The sequence below is a fragment of the Myotis myotis genome, unplaced genomic scaffold (assembly GCF_014108235.1).
Source record: "Myotis myotis isolate mMyoMyo1 unplaced genomic scaffold, mMyoMyo1.p scaffold_m19_p_7, whole genome shotgun sequence".
NCBI lineage: Eukaryota > Metazoa > Chordata > Mammalia > Chiroptera > Vespertilionidae > Myotis > Myotis myotis.
The window spans coordinates 2,287,859-2,306,749 of record NW_023416379.1 but is presented as its reverse complement, the minus strand read 5'-3'; the positions used below and the strand labels follow the sequence as shown (position 1 = coordinate 2,306,749).

General features: G+C 37.9%; 1 protein-coding gene across 14 annotated transcripts in view; it reads left to right on the top strand.

The window, feature by feature from the left end:
• QKI (QKI, KH domain containing RNA binding) overlaps positions 1–18,891 on the top strand; it is a 136,898-nt gene that overhangs the window by 39,427 nt on the left and 78,580 nt on the right. For all 14 annotated transcript variants that reach the window (XR_004968680.1, XR_004968679.1, XM_036316015.1 and 11 more), the window contains exon 2: positions 4,349–4,491. Coding sequence is in view for 12 of the 14 variants with exons in the window: in XM_036316015.1 (XP_036171908.1) it covers positions 4,349–4,491 (143 nt within the window). In the remaining 2 variants the exon portion in view is untranslated. The remainder of the gene's footprint in view (positions 1–4,348; positions 4,492–18,891) is intronic.

The window sequence follows — 18,891 nt, the reverse complement described above, 5'->3', positions numbered from 1 at the left end:
GAACCACAGCTGTGGTTTGAAGTAGGTAGTGAGTGTGGAGATGAGGGAACATTTGAGCATTGTCATGTTATGTTTGATGTAACAGAAGAACATATGAAACATACTAATTTTGAAGCACTCCTGTGTTTCATAAAGAAGCATCTGTGAATCCACCACCTATGAAGGAATTAGAGTGTCACCCATACTCATGACATGCCTTTTTGACTGTGATTATATCACTTGATATCAACATAAACCAAAGCTCTGACCACCAGGACTTAATAGAATGAACAATTTTGGAGACAGAACTTTTTATAACATGAGGGTAAATAAATGGAGTACTTGTATACGGAGGTTGGAAACCAGTGGATTCAACTGAGTCACTCAGAAAGCAGCCTCTAATTACTAGTATATGAGGTACAGGCACATAAAGGTTAAATAAGAAACTTGTTTAAAATCACACAAGCAGTTGCTCTTAGAACTCAAACCAAAACTTGTTCTAACTTGAGTGTTATAAATACCATGCCAAGAAGTGCTAATGATTTTCTGGCTAGAAAGTTGCTGTTAATAAAGGGTAGTACTCATTCTCAACTGGTGAGATCCACGATGCATTGGATTGTAAATTCTTTGAGAACTACCACTGTCTTAGTCATCTTTTATGTACTGTTTCATATAGAATTTGTGTTCATTTATTATATTGAGTGATATATTGTAGGAACTGAAAGAAACATGGTAAAAAGACTTTATCTTAAGAAAACAGAATTTTAATTATACCGAGTGTGCTTTTGCTTTACATGACTCCTTGTCATTAGAAAAATATCAGACTTTCTTTCCTCTTGACTTCTTTCTTGACCCTAATACCTGCACTAGTTGATGACTCCTGCTTTTGTGCTACCACTGTCTCTGTACCCTTACTGTTCAGAGGCGTTAGGTTATCTGTTTGTTTATATGCCTTTCATATTACATACCTTTCATATTAGACTAAGTTCTTTGAGAGCTGGAACCTGTGACTTGTTTACTTCAACGCCCTAGAACCTAGCTCATTCCTCCCTTCATTCACCCACCTATCCATCCAATCTACTGAGTAGTAATTGAGGACCTGGCCCACTATGTTCCAGGCAGGATTCTAGAAGCTGGGAAGACAGAGGGTAACAGAGTCTCATGGAACTTTCAGTTATTAATAAAAGAATCACACAAATGTTTATAGAAATATAGCTTAAGTTGGAAATATGTCTTCCATTATATCATCTAGTTGGATATGTGAAGGTTACTGGGTTTTGTATGTTTATGTTTTTAAAAAAATAGGTATTTTTATTGATTTCAGAGAGGAAGGAATGGAAACATTAGTGATGAGAGAATCATTGATTGGCTGCCTCCTGTACGTCCCCTACTGGGGATTGAGCTGGAAACCCATGCAGGTGCCCTGATCAAACTTTGACTTCCTGGTTCATAGGTCAACAATCAACTATTGAGCCACACCGACCGGGCACTTTATGTGTTTTTTAATCTAGGCATCTGAATTTTCTCATTTATAGTTGATTCTCTTGTGTGTGTTTTAATTTGATAAAATGTTTACCTGGAAATCATTCCCCCTCTCAAACTATTGTAGTACTGTGGGCAGTTCAAAAAGAGTATTTAAATGTAATAAACTAATACTGAAGGTGCTTTTGTATAGAGACTGGGACCAAAGGATATATGTTTACTTTTAATTAGATTTAAAAAATTTTAATTCCCTTTGGTTAAATACTTGTTGTAATTACCTAAGCAATATTTATGTTTCACTTGTTACTTGGTTGTTGAAAACTTGATTAGAGAATGACTGTCATATGCTAATTTAAGAAAAACACTAACTTGATACTGACCATCTTTAGGAAAGATTGTATTATGAAACTGGAAATACATAAATAATTGAGATCTTGTCCTTATAATATAGTTCAATCCAGGATACCTTCTTTTGATTTTTTGAAAATTTCATTTGCTTTCAGAAACAAATATTTGTTTAGCTCTGATAGGCAAATTGTTTTTTAAGAGAGAAAATTTGTTATAAAATGAATATTGTCATCATTGAAGTAGAAACTGTATTAGAGTAGTGTTTTCACTAATGAAGACTTAATGACTAAGTAAGAACAGTTTCGATAATGCCTTTTTGCTGTGTTGGATTTTATTTAGCTGAAAGTGATTTTAAATAAAGAAAATTAAAGTGATATTTGATAGTTCCTTAATAACAGTATATTGAAATTCCATGTTTGGAAGACAAAAAAGTACATTTTAAAAATAAATAAAAAGGATTTCATTTTTAAATCCTACTGGACACAAACCTTTTCCCCAAGGAGGTTATAATCTATAGTATGGAGAGATGGTTACAGCTCATTTAATAATGACAACCCTGCCGAAACCGGTTTGGCTCAGTAGATAGAGCGTCGGCCTGCGGACTGAAAGGTCCCAGGTTCGATTCCGGTCAAGGGCATGTACCTGGGTTGCGGGCATATCCCCAGTAGGAGATGTGCAGGAGGCAGCTGATCGATGTTTCTCTCTCATCGATGTTTCTCACTCTCTATCTCTCTCCCTTCCTCTCTGTAAAAAATCAATAAAATATATTTAAAAAAAAATTAATGACAACCCTTATTATCGGGTACCAGTGATCAGGAGCCTCTAGCACAGCGGTTCTCAACCTGTGGGTCGCGACCCCTTTGGAGGTCGAACGACCCTTTCACAGGGGTCGCCTAAGACCATCGGAAAACACATATATAATTACATATTGTTTTTGTAATTAATCACTGTGCTTTAATGTTGTTCAATTTGTAACAATGAAATTGGGGGTCCCCACAACATGAGGAACTGTATTAAAGGGTCGCGGCATTAGGAAAGTTGAGAACCATTGCTCTAGCACAATGTGGAAGCTTAAAGAATTCTTAAAAGAATTAATCAATTTCTTTGTACAGGACTTGACTCATTAAAATAGATTTCTCATACTTTATTTTAAAGAAGTATATTTATACCTGGGATGTAATCATAGTTATCTGTCATTTATTAGGTTCTTTGACACCTCTTCCCTACTTCTATCTACTACGATTTCTTCTTGGTTTCCCTCTTCTCCTTACCCCTTAAATGTTGCTTTTCCAAAGATTCGTTCAGTCCTTCCTTCTCTCTATATACCCTCTCTAACATATCTCTTTTATTCCTAAAGTTTTAAATACTAAATTTGAGTATCAGACTTCTGCTGAACTTAAAAAAATCTGTGTATCTGAAGTAGAAGGCAGCCTTTGGTATTAAGTTTTGTCTGATAGGCATTCTTATGATGCTTATTTGACTGAAGTTATCATTTGGAATTTCTGGCCTCATATATGCATGGAGAATTAGATAAAATAACAGATTTATATCACAGTGGATAAGAACTTGGGCTCTGAGGTTGGTTTTAATAAAATGTATTATTTGGTCTATAAATTTAATTTCTAGTAGAAACAAATTTGAGGCTTTAGTCCTGTAGACTTAATCTAGGGCAGGGGTGGGCAACCTTTTTGTGAGTGTGTGCCAAAACCAGCAGAATCTCTGACTCAAAATTCATTTGCGTGCCAACTCTAATTTTTTGAGAACATGTTATGCCTACTTGATATCTCTTAAGGTGTACGTATGTGAAGAACCTTGAAGAAATAATAAAATTCATTCGAGCGACAAAAAACACAGTATATGATGATGAAAAATACATTTATGTTTTAATGTATACATGTACACTGATAGTCCGACAGAAAACTTTATGACTCCGTTTGATATTATCAATGGGACTTTTGCTGCTGCATCACTGATGACAGAGATTTTACATCAGGTTTCTATTTCGTGATCTTCAGAGATATGCACGCGCTACTACTTTCATCTGTCAGGGTACTCCTATTACGAGACTTAGCAAAATTCATCACTGAGAACAAAGATTCACAAGCGTATGTGGATGAAACCAAAACACTGGTCGGATCTAGGAAGGCAGGGAGAGTTAAGGCAGAGGCATAGAAATTGCTCTTCCCCTCTCTCGTCAATCCATGTCTATGGTCTTTAAGATAACTTGTTATGTAAAATTACTTATCTAAGATGCACCTACACTGAATTTATCTGAAAAATAAAAAAGTCGGTATTAGAAAAAAATTGTGAATGGAAGATTTTAAGAGAGGGTTTTGCGTGCCAGCAAAAGTTACTGGCGAGCCATGTTTGGCACGCGTGCCAGGGGTTGCCCACCCCTGATCTAGAGAATGGTAGGTCAACAATTCTTTACTTCTTTGAATTTTAACACTTTACCAGTGAAATCCCCCTGCCCCCTTTTCTTTCCTGGACTAGCAAGAATATTTTTGTCTAACTCATTTAAAATTTTTACTTTTAACAGAAATTAGCAGAGTACGGAAAGACATGTACAATGACACATTAAATGGCAGTGCAGAGAAGAGGAGTGCGGAATTGCCTGATGCTGTGGGACCTATTGTTCAGTTACAAGAGAAACTTTATGTGCCTGTAAAAGAATACCCAGATGTAAGTATATTTTGTTTTATTCAATATTTTTTCTGTGTACATACTTTGGAATGCGGTATATTTGATGGTAAACACTTTAGCATTGTCAGCCATTTTGAAATAATTTCATGAGAGGACTAGAGGTAAACAATTTGGCATGGATAACTTTAAAAAATTCTAAGTATGTTTTCATCTGAATGCTGCTAGGTCACTTTTGGAAATGCACATGGTAAAGACTTAGTTTTAGATTTCAAATCAAGGCAAGAGTTATGTAAAGAGCTTTGGCCTGAATGTTCGAGAGCACTAAGTACAACTCTCAGCTCATCTGTGACCTGACCTCAAAGAAGCCACAGCCTGGGCCACATTGTCTTTTTAGTAAAATGTGAGTTGGGACCGTGTGACAGCTAAGAGTCTGTTCGGCTCTAAAATTTCTATGATAACAGCTGTTTGCAGCTTATTGTTTGTTCTTTTTAATCCCTTGCTCAGCTGTTCTCTGTAGGCATTTTGTTGCAGATAGCCGCCTTGTTCTGTACAGTTCATTTATAAACAGCTCCAAACTCTGCCTTTTGTTACAAAGCCCTACTTGGTATGGTCCTTTCTATCTTTTTGGCCTTACTGTGAATGACTTCCTCTTTTTCAGTACACTCTGTAGTTACCTTGACTCTTCGAACAAGTTGAGCCTGTTCCCAGCCTGACACCTGTCTGTGAGCTGTGCACTGATGTCTGCTGGCCGGCTTCTTGTCGTTAAGGTTTTAGCTTAAACGTCACTTCAGAGAGGCCTCTCCTGAGCATCCGATCTAGAAGCAATCTGGTTGCTCATTTGTTTCACATTCAGTTTCTTCCTCTGAAATAGCTTTTATTAGCTGATATTTTTCTTGCTTATTTTTCTTTCTCTACCCAGCAAGGTATTTAAAGGTACTTAACTCAAGAACCTGTTTTTGTTATTAATTGCTATTGCAGGTGTGCATGATATTGGACATAATAGGCATCAACTACCTATTGATTAAATAAAGGCAAATTGGTGGCTTTTTGCTAGGTTTTAGAGACTTTTCTGAAATACGAGAAAGAGTTGGCAGTATAAGGTCAGAAATTATGTGTAGTGTACTCTTAAAATTCAGTGGTTATATTTACAATATACTAATCTAGAGTGCCGTAAGTTGGAATAATGGAAAAAAGCTTTGATATTTCACAATTTGCTTTACCAATACAATTTGTTACAAATTTAGCACATTTACTGGTTTTTATAAGTAATTTTGGTTGCAAATATACAAAAATTATTAATGACGTAGGAAAAGAAAGAATTTGGGAGATATTTGGGTGAAGTAAAAAGGATTCGGACGGAATCAGGGCAGCTATGAGAATCTTAGGAAGACTTTGGACCTTCTCTGTTGCAAGCCTTACTCTTAACATAATTTGGAATCAGTGCCTTCCAGACTTTATCTTACTTTAGATTCTTAGAGAATGTGTTTTGGACCAATCTGCCATGATTAGGGACATACCCTAGTTCTTGGAATGATTCCTAGAGATGAGAAATTGTGATTTGGGCAGCTGTCTCAACTGAAGTCAACTATTGGTATTTTATTGTCTCCTAAAAGGGGTCAGCCTTCTTATCTGCTTGTTTAGTCATTAACATAGAATTCTTTTAGACCTTGTTAGAGCATATAACCTTGATCTGCTTGGTCCTCATTTTTCTTTAAAAAAAAGGTGGGGGGGTCATAACATTGTCTAGATGAGTGGTTCTTAAAATGTGGTTCTAGGACTATGGTATCTAGTTGAATCAGAAACCCTGGTCGGGGGAACCCCAGCAGTCTGCCTTCCAGCCCCATAGAGGATTCTGATGCATTCAAGTATGAGCAGCACTGCTTTCATTTTATATCGCCAGAAGGTGGATAAGCCAAGCAGACAGGTGATGACATGTGGTCCTTTTGCCGGGCTTTTTTCCAGGAGGCAGGTAGAGGGCAAACTAAACAATGTCTCTGCTTTTGTGAAACAGGCATTGCATTCACAGAGACAGACAGTAAGCAAATGAATATTTACTTCAGGTGCAGTCAGTGCTGTGGAGAAAAATAAAGTGGGGTAAGCAGATCCATGGTGAGGATGTGTTTATAGTAAAAAATGGGGGAGTGGGCATGAACATCACCTTGGGGGAGAACATTCCAGACAGAGTGAGCAAGTGTAGTGACTCATTGGCCATAGCATGTTGGAAAGGGTGGTAAGTATGAGGTTACAGAGTACGCAGAGGGGCCATACATATTATGTAGGGGCTGAGGGCTCCAGTAGGGATGTCAGCTACTATCCTGAGTAAAAGGAGAAGACATTCAGATGTTTTGAGCCAAGGAGTGAATGAACTTGGTTGGGTTTTAATAGATTCATTCTGGCTGCTGTGTGGAGAAAGGCCTTTGGGTGATGGTGGCAGGAAGGAGACCAACTAGGGAACAGAAGGGAACTTGAACAAGAGAATTTAGAAATGCTTGGATGCTACATAGATTGTTAACTTAAAGCCAAAGGACTTGTTGATTGAATAATGGGGTGTGAAGGAAAGTCATGAGTAGCTCAAAGGTTTTGACCAGTTGAAGTTACAGGAATTGCCAGTTCCTGAGCTAGGAAAGACTGAAGAGGAACAGGTTAAGGAGGTGGGGGTTCAGCAGTTCTGATTTAGAGGTGTTGAGTTTGAAGTCAGATATCCAGGTACAAGCATGTCAAATAGGTGGGTATATGAGTTATAGACAACTCTTAGCACCTCAAAATGTCTATTTTAACAAAGCAGTTTAAATGAGAAAATTAGTATAATTCATAGGAGCAAAAGTTTATTAATATAAAGCTATTTTGGTTCTCCAGGTAACTTTTTTTAATACCTTGATTTTAAATTTGTTAAAAGAATTTAAGTTTGGCCCTGGCCAGTGTGGCTCAGTTGGTTGGGCATCATCCAGTGCACCGGAAGGTTGCTTGGTTGTAGTCCCAGTCTGGGCACGTATCAGTTGCACCTCCATCCCCGGTAGGAGGTGTGTAGGAGGCAGCCTATCACTGTTACCCTTTCACATCAATGTTTCTCACTTTTCTCTTCCCCTCTCTCTAAAAATCAGTAAACTATTCTAAAAAATAAAAAAAGAATTTGAGTTTGGCAAAATTGGGATCTGCATGTAGTTTTTGAGCTTTTCTTCTTTGGGGTTATTAATACACACCAAAAGAGTAGTATTGTTTTGTGGTATATATTAGGAACTTTATCTCACCTCTAAAAAATATAAATATCAAATAAAACAAGGGAGTCTGTCAGATTTTGGCAGTGTGGGAAAAGATTTATTTCAGAATTATGAATTAGATATTGGCCACTTAAATCTTAGAGGTCATCACATATGCTCCCCCATTTGTATATAAGCTTGACTTTGTGAGTGAATTCATTCCACTTGATTAAAAAATGCTTATATTATTATTAAAGTTTAAAGGGGCAGTGCTGCATAGTTGTCAAAAGTACAGACTCAGACCAAGACCTCTGGCTGGCTCTGCTATTTGTTTTCTGACTTTGGGCAAATTACTTACCATTTCTGATCCTCATTTTCCTTACCTCTGTAGTGGAGATAGTAATAGGGTTACTCTTCCACGGGATTATGAAGAGTTAGAGATGAGTTTATGCATGAAAAGCATTTGGAAGATGCCTGTATACTGTATAAGTGTTACCAGAATGTGAGCTCCTTGACGGTGGGGATTTTGTATATTTTCATATCTCCATTTACCTACCAGGTAATGTTAGATGGACAATAAATATTTTTTGTGCATATCTTTGTGACAGCCTCATTCCTTGAAATATTGGTAAATCTTTAAAAGAAACTTCCGTATCTGCACATAGCACCTTGTTTATGGCAGTGTTCATTGGAGCTCTGGTTGTGGGCTTGGCTGTGATAGCTCTGGGGTGACAGGAGAAGAAAGTCTCAGATTCAATGTTTCAGAAAGGAGGTAGTACGTATAATGTCCTTCACAGTGTTTTTAAATCAGTGGCTTGATGTGGGAATGAGAAGGTGGTATCAGTAGCCCATTGAAAATGTACTCTAGAGGAAAACCAAGGTGGTGGCATAGGTAAACACCGGAAATTGCTGCCTCCCACAACAAATTCAAAAATACAACTAAAAGACAAAACGGACATCATTCAGAACCACAGGAAGGCTGGCTGAGTGGAAATTCTACAACTAGAAGGAAAGAGAAAAGCACACAGACTCAGAGGAGGTGCGCAAGTGTACAGGTACGGAGGCGCATGCGGCAAGGGCTGGCAACTGAGGACACCGCTCTCGTTTTGAATCGGGAGGGAGTCACAAGCCCCCGACTGTTCTGAACTCCAGTTCCAGGTGAGTCTTTTGGGACCTAGACTCATATGGGGAGAAACTGGACTGTCTTGCAGCAGGCAGAACTCGGAACTTGAGGACGGCTTTCCCGCTGAGGTGCTTGCAGCGATTACCAGGACACTGAGACACAGGGCCCCTTAGGGCAGGGCTGAGGATCAGCCATAGCTGCTTGCTCCGCCCTGTTGATTCCCTGAGACCCTGCCCCACCCAAGCTGTGGGCAGAGGCTTTTGCATATGAATGCCCTGGTCCTTTGCAATCTGAAAATTACCTAACAAACTGCAGCTGGGCCAGACAGACCCAGAACTTCCAAGAGAAGGCCCAAGGCCCCACAGCAGCTTGCATTGCTTCACAGCTGGGCCTCATTTGGGCACCCCCAAACCCCAAACAAGGAAGGGGAATCTGCAGATCTCCTCGTAGCTCCTGCTGGGTAGCCTCAGGCAGAGGCTAAATTAGCACTCCTTAGATCCAAGAGCCAGTGTACCCAGTGGTCAGAGTGGGACCATCCAATTACAACTCCTCAGATCCATAAGGGACACAACTCAGGGGGCAGACTCAGTGAGCACCAATGCTCCACTGAAGCAAGTCTTGCCTTATAAGAGTGTCTTCAGCACAGAAGTTCTCCCACCATAGACACAGCTGATTCTCACAGCCAATTGGCCTGGAGGTGAATTCCTCCCAGTGATATCTACCACAATCAAGGCTTAACTACAACAAGACTGTGCACAAAGTCCACAAAGGGGTGCACCAAGAGTGTCCACCTCAGGTAATTGGGGAGGCTGAGCCGCTGGGCCCTATAGGACACCTAGCACACAAAGCCACTCTACCAACACAGGGAAGCATAAAAAAATGTGGAGACAAAGAAACAGGTCACAAATGACAGAAATGGAGGAAAGCAAACGACTGGATATAGAGTTCAAAACCACACTTTTAAGGTTTTTCAAGAACTTTCTAGAAACGGCCGATAAATTTAGTAAGACCCTCAAAAAGACTGGTGAGACCGCCGATAAATGTAGTGAGACCCTCGAGGTTATGAAAAAGGACCAACTAGAAATTAAGCATACACTGACTGAAATAAAGGATATTATGCAGAGTTCCAACAGCAGACTAGAGGATCGCAAGAATCAAGTCAAAGATTTGAAATACGAGGAAGTGAAAAACACCCAACCGGAAAAGCAAAATGAAAAAAGAATCCAAAAATACAGAGATAGTGTAAGGAGCCTCTGGGACAGCTTCAAGCGTACCAACATCTGAATTATAGGGGTGCCAGAAGAAGAGAGAGAGCAAGATATTGAACACCTATTTGAAGAAATAATGACAGAAAACTTTCCCTACCTGGTGAAAGAAATAGACTTACAAGTCCAGGAAGAGCAGAGAACCCCAAACAAAAGGAATCCAAGGAGGACCACACCAAGACACATCATAATTAAAATGCCAAGAGCAAAAGACAAAGAGAGAATCTTAAAAGCAGCAAGAGAAAGAAACCCAGTTACCTACAAGGGAATACCCATACGACTGTCAGCTGATTTCTCACCAAAAACTTTGCAGGCCAGAAGGGAGTGGCAAGAAATATTCAAAGTGATGAATAGCAAGAACCTACAACCAAGATTACTCTACCCAGCAAAGCTATCATTCAGAATTGAAGGTCAGATAAAGAGCTTCACAGATAAGGAAAAGCTAAAGGAGTTTACCACCACCAAATCAGTATTATATGAAATGCTGAAAGGTATCCTTTAAGAAGAGGAAGAAGAAGAAAAAGGTAAAGATACAAATTATGAACAACAAATACACATCTATCAACAAGTGAATCTAAAAAGTGAATAAATAATCTGATGAACAGAATGAACTGGTGATTATAATAGAATCAGGGGCATAGAAAGGGAGTGGACTGACTATTCTTGGGGGGTGAAAGGGGTGTTGGGGATACGGGAAGAGACTGGACAAACATAGTGCACCTATGGATGAGGACAGGGGGTTGGGTGAGGGCGGGGGTGGGGTGGGAACCGGGTGGAGGGGAGCTATGGGGGGAAAAAAGAGGAACAACTGTAATAATTTGAAAAATATAGATTTAATTTTTAAAAAAATGTACTCTAGTGTGTACCAATCACATCCTGGGGGTGGGGATATTAATTCAATTGAGAAAGCTTAAACATAGTGGAGATAATAGTGGGTTTTTGAGCTAGACAGGCCTAGATTTAGAATCCTGACTTACCCCCTTACTGGTGTTATTTGTCAACAGGTGCCACAATAATGCTCCATAACAGGCTATCCTAAAACACAGTGCCCTAAAATAACACAAATTGGTTTCTGTGCGCTCGAGTGTGTACTGTATGTTGGCTAAGGCTCTGCTGATGAGGCTGAGCTGAGGTTATCTAGGCCTTGATCTAGGCTGGTTGCTGGTGGGTGTTCCTGTTGGACTCAGCTCCAAGTGCCAGCAGTTCATGGCAGGTCACTGGAGTGCCGGAGACAAGCCAAATTGCTTAAGCACGTGTAAGGCTTCTGCTCTTGTCCCATCTATTAACATTCTCTTAGCTCAGCAATTGTCAGCTAGGTAGGTTTGGCCCCTCTGGAACATTTGGCAATGTCTGGAAATATTTTTGTTTGGCAAAACTTGGAGGAGTTACTAAAGGCATCTAGTGGGTAGAGGCCCGTTATTGCTGCTAAACATCCTACAATTTACAGACCAGTCTCCCACCACAAAGAATTAGCCTGCCTAAGATGTCAGTAGTGCTGAGATGAGAAACAGCATCATCAGGTCCCCCTGTCTACAGTGAGAAGGAAGTGGGGTAGATGTTTGTGAGAATAATCGAGGCTGTCCCGTTGGCTTTGAGCACATGTTCCTTTTCTAGAGTCTGTGTTCTTGTCTATGAAATTAGAAGGTCTGCTCAGAATTGTTTGGAGGCATCAAGATAACAAACATATGGCATCTGATAGAGCACTCAATATGGTTCCCGTGAGTGAGTAAGAAAAGAAATCCTACCCTTGAAAGAGCCCACAGTTTTATATGAAAGATAAAAGATATTGCATTAAATCATTTAATACTTAAGTTTATCATACATTCATAAAGTGACAGACACGAATGAAGATAAAAGCTATACATAGGCCATCAAACGATAGTTTGGCCCCTTAAGTTAGTAAGGACTTGTTTGTGTCCATGGAGCGCTTATAAGCAGTGTGTGAATGGATTTAACTCTGACTGATATAAGTAAAGATTTATATTTCAGTGAGTCAGTAATAATTCTGTCATTAAATGTTCCTAGGTATCAATTTTGAATTATTGAGTAATTGTTTTATAGGACCTACCAGAGTGGTAGATAAGTTTCAAATATGGCAAGGTCTAGCTATTAGATATTAGTTCTTCTGTGTATACCTGAACAGATTAGATTGCTAAACTGTTTGCTTGGGATGTGATATGATGAAATTGTACTGAGACTTTTCTCAGATTTTATATGAAGATATCTGTCTTTTCTGATGTTTGTAAAGTGGGTTTTAATTTTGAATGATTTTAGCCTTGAAAGGTATGTGTTGGATCTAGGCTATTATGATGACATGCATTGTCAAACGTTTATAAGTTGGATACATTTCTGTTGAAGTCTTTTTCAAGCTTATAGGATCCAAGCATGGCAACTGTAGTAATATAGATTTATAATGTTATTCACAGTACTGTTGTTTCATAATAATACTCTTTGTTGATAGTGGAGCAAGAGTTTTATATTCCCTTTTAAAGGGTTTTCCTGGGTTTGCAGAGAAAATTTGGCTAGTTATAGCTTCTGAGTTAGTATAGGTTTATTGCTGTTTTTTGTTTTTGGGGTGGGTTTTTTTTCCCGTTTTTAAAGATTGTCACCTGCAAATTGGCAGATGAATTTAGTGAAGGTCATTTTCATTACTTTTGGTTTTGGTTTTGAAGTTTACTTTTTATATCACTCTGCAAAAGTGTATTGAGAGCCTTCAAAGTTTAATAATGTTAAGAATAATAAGCCTTCTCAGAGTCTTAAATGCTGATACTTTCTTTTTAAAGTAATATATTTTAATATTTAAAAAGCTAGCATTCAGAAGGACAAATTAAAAGATGAGGTTAGTTTTTAGGGAAAAATTATTGCTTATAAGCAAGTGTTTTCAGCCTCAGTTGAGATACAATTATGTCTGATTTTTCTATCCAAAACGTTTGCTAAGATCTGCTTTGTTAAAATTACTGTTGCAAAAGATTTATAAATCAGTTAGATACCTAGTCCCAGGTATCTAACACCCATATTTTTCAGATTCTCACTGAAATAACAAAAGTAATATAATACAAACTTGGAGAGAAACCTGCTTCTCAGTGCTGTTTATATTTTGGAAACATTGAGGTGTTTGTTGGATATTCAGGGGAGGGGAGAGGTGCTGGTCTGCTCTTGGCCCACCTGAGAGAGCAGTGTCTCCTCACTAACAGCCATTCTCCTCTTAGCCCCGCCTCCAGCCCTGGCAGTGACACGGGCTGTGGAGCAGTGGGAGGTGATACCACTCTTAAGTTGACCACCCATCTTGGTGCCCGCTTATATTAGGTGACCTACATTTATTTTGTGAGTGAAAAACTCATCATTTATGCCTTTTCTTGGTTTGAATTTGGTGAGCAGACAACTACCGTAGTTTTTGATAGAACCTGCCTCAGTGCACCCTAGATACATTGAAATCAAACTTCTAAATGAGAATCTTTGGAACTAAATAGTTACTTATTTCTTTGGGAAAGTATATTGTATGTCTTAATAATAAACCCAACTCTTTAGAACAAATAGTTTATGTATAGATTAGGGACTTCTGAAGTCTAGTTTTGACTCCTGTAGAAAACTGCTTTTCCCAAGTCCAAGAACAATAGCGTTAAACAGCCTCCCTAGCATAAGTCTGTCCATCGTTCTGTTTCACATTGGCATGATAATTTTTCTTCATTAATTGGTAAGGAATTTATTGAGCTTAAAATGTGTCTGTTTTATTGTTTGATATTATAGAACAGTGATCGTTTTGATTAGTTTCTTTTTTATTTGTAAAAAAAAAAGCAGTATAAATTTGCAATTTTGAAGGATAGATAAAAAGAAAAATAAATTTGCAAATTTATTAGGATCATGAAGGCTCAAGAAGAGATCTGAGTATAAACCAGTGAAATGTTGGTGTCATTCTTCCAGAAGGTCGTGTGTGGCCTATGATAGGCACCGGGCACCAGAATAAGAGACATAATCCTTGCTCTCATGGTACTGTTATAGCTCCAGGGCCTAATCTAAGGCAGTGGCAGTTGAAATGAAGAAAAGGGGACAGATTAATGAAAATCTTAAGATTTCGTAGTCTGTTACCTGTGGAGGCTAAGAATGAGGGAGGGCCTTACTGGTGGTGCTGTTCATTGAGAATAGAGAATATAGAAGAAGACGGTTTTATAATTAACATTGTAGAGGAATCAAGAGGAAGAGATGATAAGCATACCATAGTAACAATGTCATTTAGTTGGAAGCCACTGAAAACTGAGTTGTATTGAACGAGGGTAACGTAAGACAGTTACCAGGAGGTCAGGTAGGACTAAAATTTGTGCCCAAAACATGTCACTTTCAGAGCTGAATTAATAATTTTGTAGCAATGTGTGAGGCAGGTAATATTTATGCAGCAAAACTTAGGAAATCAATTTCAGAGAGCTTACGCACTATTTAATGAATGGTCAGAACACATATTTCAACTCCTTGACATATTCTGGGTCTGAGGTGACACTTGTAAGCTCAATCTTGAATTAAATAATTATATTCTCCTCTTTCTCTTTTTTGAGGTTATACATATTTGTCATTGAAATATTCATATAAATGGCTCAATTAAGATAAAAAGGATGTATATGATGCTTATGAAGACAGTGATCCCAGTCCATAAAGACAGATGAAAATACTGAGAATGGCACGGTGTAGTTACATAGAAATAGTGTAATGATATGCTATGGGATGTAGGTGAAGAAGACATTACAAAAACAATAACTGAATCTGAAGAGGGTTGGTTTTTTTTCTAGTTCTTTTTTCTAAGAGAAATAGGAACATCAGTGATGAGAGAAAATCATTTGATCGGCTACAGGAGGCCAGGCAAAAGTTTTTATAAGCTTTCTACTAAACATTTTGAATGAGCAACAAGAATGAGAAAACTGAATGTGAGTTCTGATGTGACCAGGGTGTATGTTTAAGGTCTTTAGGAGAAAGGCATTGTACTATGCTGATTAATCTAGGTATTCTAGGATTTGGGCTACTTTTGTAACCTGTCATGTATTAAGTATAGATTATAATGGTAACTGCCTTCCAGGGTTACCCTCATTAAGGGACTTAATGCATGTAGAGTTGCCAAGCATTAGAAGCTGGCTCATACCGGAACACTCATTAATAAAACATACTTCTACATACTCAACACCTAAGAAATAGAGAGTGGCATGGTCTTTGCATTCATGATATTTCTGTATTGAAATAGAAAGTGGAAATTATAGTTTTGTTTTTATGACATTATCTGTCATTTGGAATTTATCCTGAGATCAGTCAGCCAGGCTTAACCATTTGAGAAATTTCTGGAATGTATTAAGAGTTCTTTTGCTGCATATGACTAAGTAAGTGATTTATTACTAGTGGATGAAAAAAAATCTCATGATTTCTGTGGACATTTTCCAAGTTGTATCATTCAACAATTTGAACAAGTATTAGTTTCTTCTATGTGCTGTATGTTGTGTGAGGTACTGTGAAGTGTAAAAATAAAAATAAAAAAATCAGGTGCTGGTTCCTGACTTGGGAATGGCCTGCCGCAGATCATGGCATTCCATGTGATAGGGGTTCTTTGAGGCTGGATGCCAAGCACTCTGCGATGGTCACTGTGGAGGAGGAGAAAAAGGACAGCTGTCTAGAGCAGAGGGCGCCAGCCGGTGGTCCGTGGACCACTGGTGACCTGTGAGGCCCGAAAGGTTGGCGACCGCTCGTCTAGAGGTAAGAATAACAAGAAGTCACAGAAGAAACGTGAGCTCAGTATTGTGTAATGAGAGACATTTGACATGGTTGGTGAGAAGGAAGGACAGAAGAAGGTGTTACAGAGAAAATTTCAAAGTACCTGCCATTTTTAGAGAACAGTGAATTGCTTATGTGTCTGAACAGAAAGGTGGTAGCAAAATAAAGGTTTGAAAAGAAGTTTAGAATCGTTTAAAGGGTTTTGTGTGTAATAAGAGTTTGTATCTTGAGCTGTCATATATATTGTCATATACTTATATCATAAAACTCTTGTTGGCTTTTATTGCCTCATATTTTTATTTTAGTTGTCTAGGTAATTTTTCCCTAAACACTTGTTATATAGCTTCTAGACTAGAGAATATTTTCTTATTCACCTGATTTTTAAAAAAAATGGTTTTAGATTCTTTCCCAATTATGTTTATACTCAAAAGATGATTTGTCATAATTTAGGATATCTAAATTCACAGATGTCAGGTTTTGGTTATTACTGGTTACTGTTTTCCCCCTTTAAGCTGCTGGTGAAAGTGCCTCTTCTTGCATAGCCAACAGAAGATGTGTATAAAGTTCATATATGTGAAAAGTTTTGCAAAATGATTCCTGTACTAATTATTAGGTAGCATAAGAAGACATATTTGGTTGCTTATCTATAATTAATTTGAAGGTAGAAAAGGAATAAGACATTTGTCTCCCCCAGATGAAGACATTTTGATATATTCATTCTGGTACTTTTAATTAAAAACAGTTGAATAGCCCTCACTTAATGTTATCCATAGGTTCTGTGACTTTAAGCAGAATAAGGAATAATGAAACCATTTTTTACCATGGGTTAATTGATACAAAAAAGTGTTAAGTTCCTAAGGTATCTCATCAATGTTACAGAGAAACAACATTGAACAAGATGATGTTATTGGAGGACCTGCGGGTACTGCTGAGTAGTCATAACTCTCTCCCATCTTACACACTCCATGCGATGGGCTCGCTGCGCTGCTGTTGGTTACACTTGAAGTGGTTCTTTTTTTTTTTTTTTTTTTTTTTTTGTCATTTGCTAAAGTAAAAGGCTTCATCAACAAATATACATGTGGTGTTTCATACCTGTTATGTCACTTAAGTGATAGAATGTAAGGTTTGTAAGGTATCTAACTGAAATTCACTTTAGAAATACTAAACACGCTATTTAGAAACATTACTAATCTGTGTAGAAAATAACCCAAAGAAATGCATATTTTTACAGAATATTCCAAAGTTTTAAGCAGAAGTTACTCTTTAACATTTCTTAGAAGTATTTCACTGAATGCTTTTGGTGATCCATTTTTTTATTAGTTACCTGTTTTGATAGCCTGTCACAGGAAGTTTTATCTTAATTGTAGATATCTTAAAAGGTTAATGGAAAAACTTACCATAATGCTTTGTGTATTGTCATTGGTAGAAATCTGTTAATTCTATTTAAAATGAAGTGAGCATCAGTGAATAACATTAGACATAATTGTTGTTAACCTCTTCTTTAGGCATAAATGCAGGTGAGCCTTGGAAAGGTCTGTACTTAAAATGTAGGGCTAATGAGTGTCTTCTTTCTTGCTTGCTCTTTGGGTGTTTAAAGTTGCAGTTAGCCCCGGTTGTATGAAATTATTATTTTTGAATGTGTTGTGACATTGGTTTAATTGCATGAAGCTGCAGAACTAGCATGATAAATCAACACAATGAATTTTAATGCAAGGCAAATGATATTAAATTGGCTGCAGTAGACAAAGCAGCTGCTATGATTAATTTTTTCATTCTCTGCTTAAAATATTCTGAGGATGACCTTGACAGTTTCTACTGTATTAGAATCCCAGTGGTATGCACTTTAATACACTTCAGCTTTGTTGTTCTTGGGTAATAAAGATTGGTTCATTTTTAAGGTTACAAAAATTTTGTGTTATAGATGTAATATGTTGGTTGGTTTTGACTGCTTTTAAAACATTGCTTATTAATAAGTAATAACTGTAAGGATTATTTAGCTGGTGGTGAAGTCTTTTTCTATATAATTCTAATTCCATGGTTCCAGCAGAAGAGGAAATCTTTAAAGTAGCAAGAAGAGGAAAGGGAGGGGGTACCTTCAAGGGAGCAATAGTTAGGTGGATGAGAGTGCAGGGCTTTCGGCTGGTAAAGAGGTGAAGTATTCTCTGCTGGGGAACTAGGAGGGATAAGGGATAGTATGTAGAGGTGGATCAGGCACATTTCAGAATTGGGGAGCTTGTAGAGCTAGATCAAATGCTTAGAGGACAGTCTCAACTTCGGTGGAAAACGTTGTATCAAAATCTGAGGGAAGAGGACTTTCTTCCAGCTGTCCTCATGCACTACCCATCTTTGATTTGTGAGTCACTTAGGATGTGGAGATGCTGGTCAGCAACTTAGTGAGCAGAGTAAGAGCCATTGAGGCACAGAAGACTGAAGAAGTGCCCTAGCTTAAGCCTTGAGCGCAGTGAATTGTAGCATATGACTTTTATGTAATGGCCTGCCAGCAGTGGCTCATATGCAAGGAAAAAATAGGAAGCTGTATGCATAGGAATCATTACCTTTGGATTTTTGTGGAAGTGATGGTATTTTATCTCATATGCAGACTATATGTGAGTGAGGAAAATTTACTTTTCAGTTTTCAGAGTTAATCTGTGTCTTGTTTCCCCCACTCTCCCTTTGAAAGATAAACTTCTGTATATGAAGGCTAGAAGTTTCTGTTGAGGGATGCTAATTCTTTATTTATGCAATTATTTTTATCACTCCCCTGTCCATGAAAAGAGTTAAGCCTCCTTGCAAAAATAGTATAAGTTAAAGGTAGAAATGGGAAAAAGAAAATAAGTGTATAGGTATAAAACTTGTAAGGAATGTGATGAAAAAGCATTTACTTTCAAGACTTAAATGTTTAGTACCGGGTAGAATCCACATTTGGCCACCAGAGCAGAGTTCTGACAGGCAGCCCAAAAATATGGTCTCTGAACAGCTGCTTGAGAGAAAGTATAGCTCGTTAGATAAGTAATAAGAATTTTACCCAAGGATTTTAGTTAAAAAAACAACAACAAATATTATTTAACATAATGAACAGTTCCCTGAACACCATCATTGCAGAGTTTTG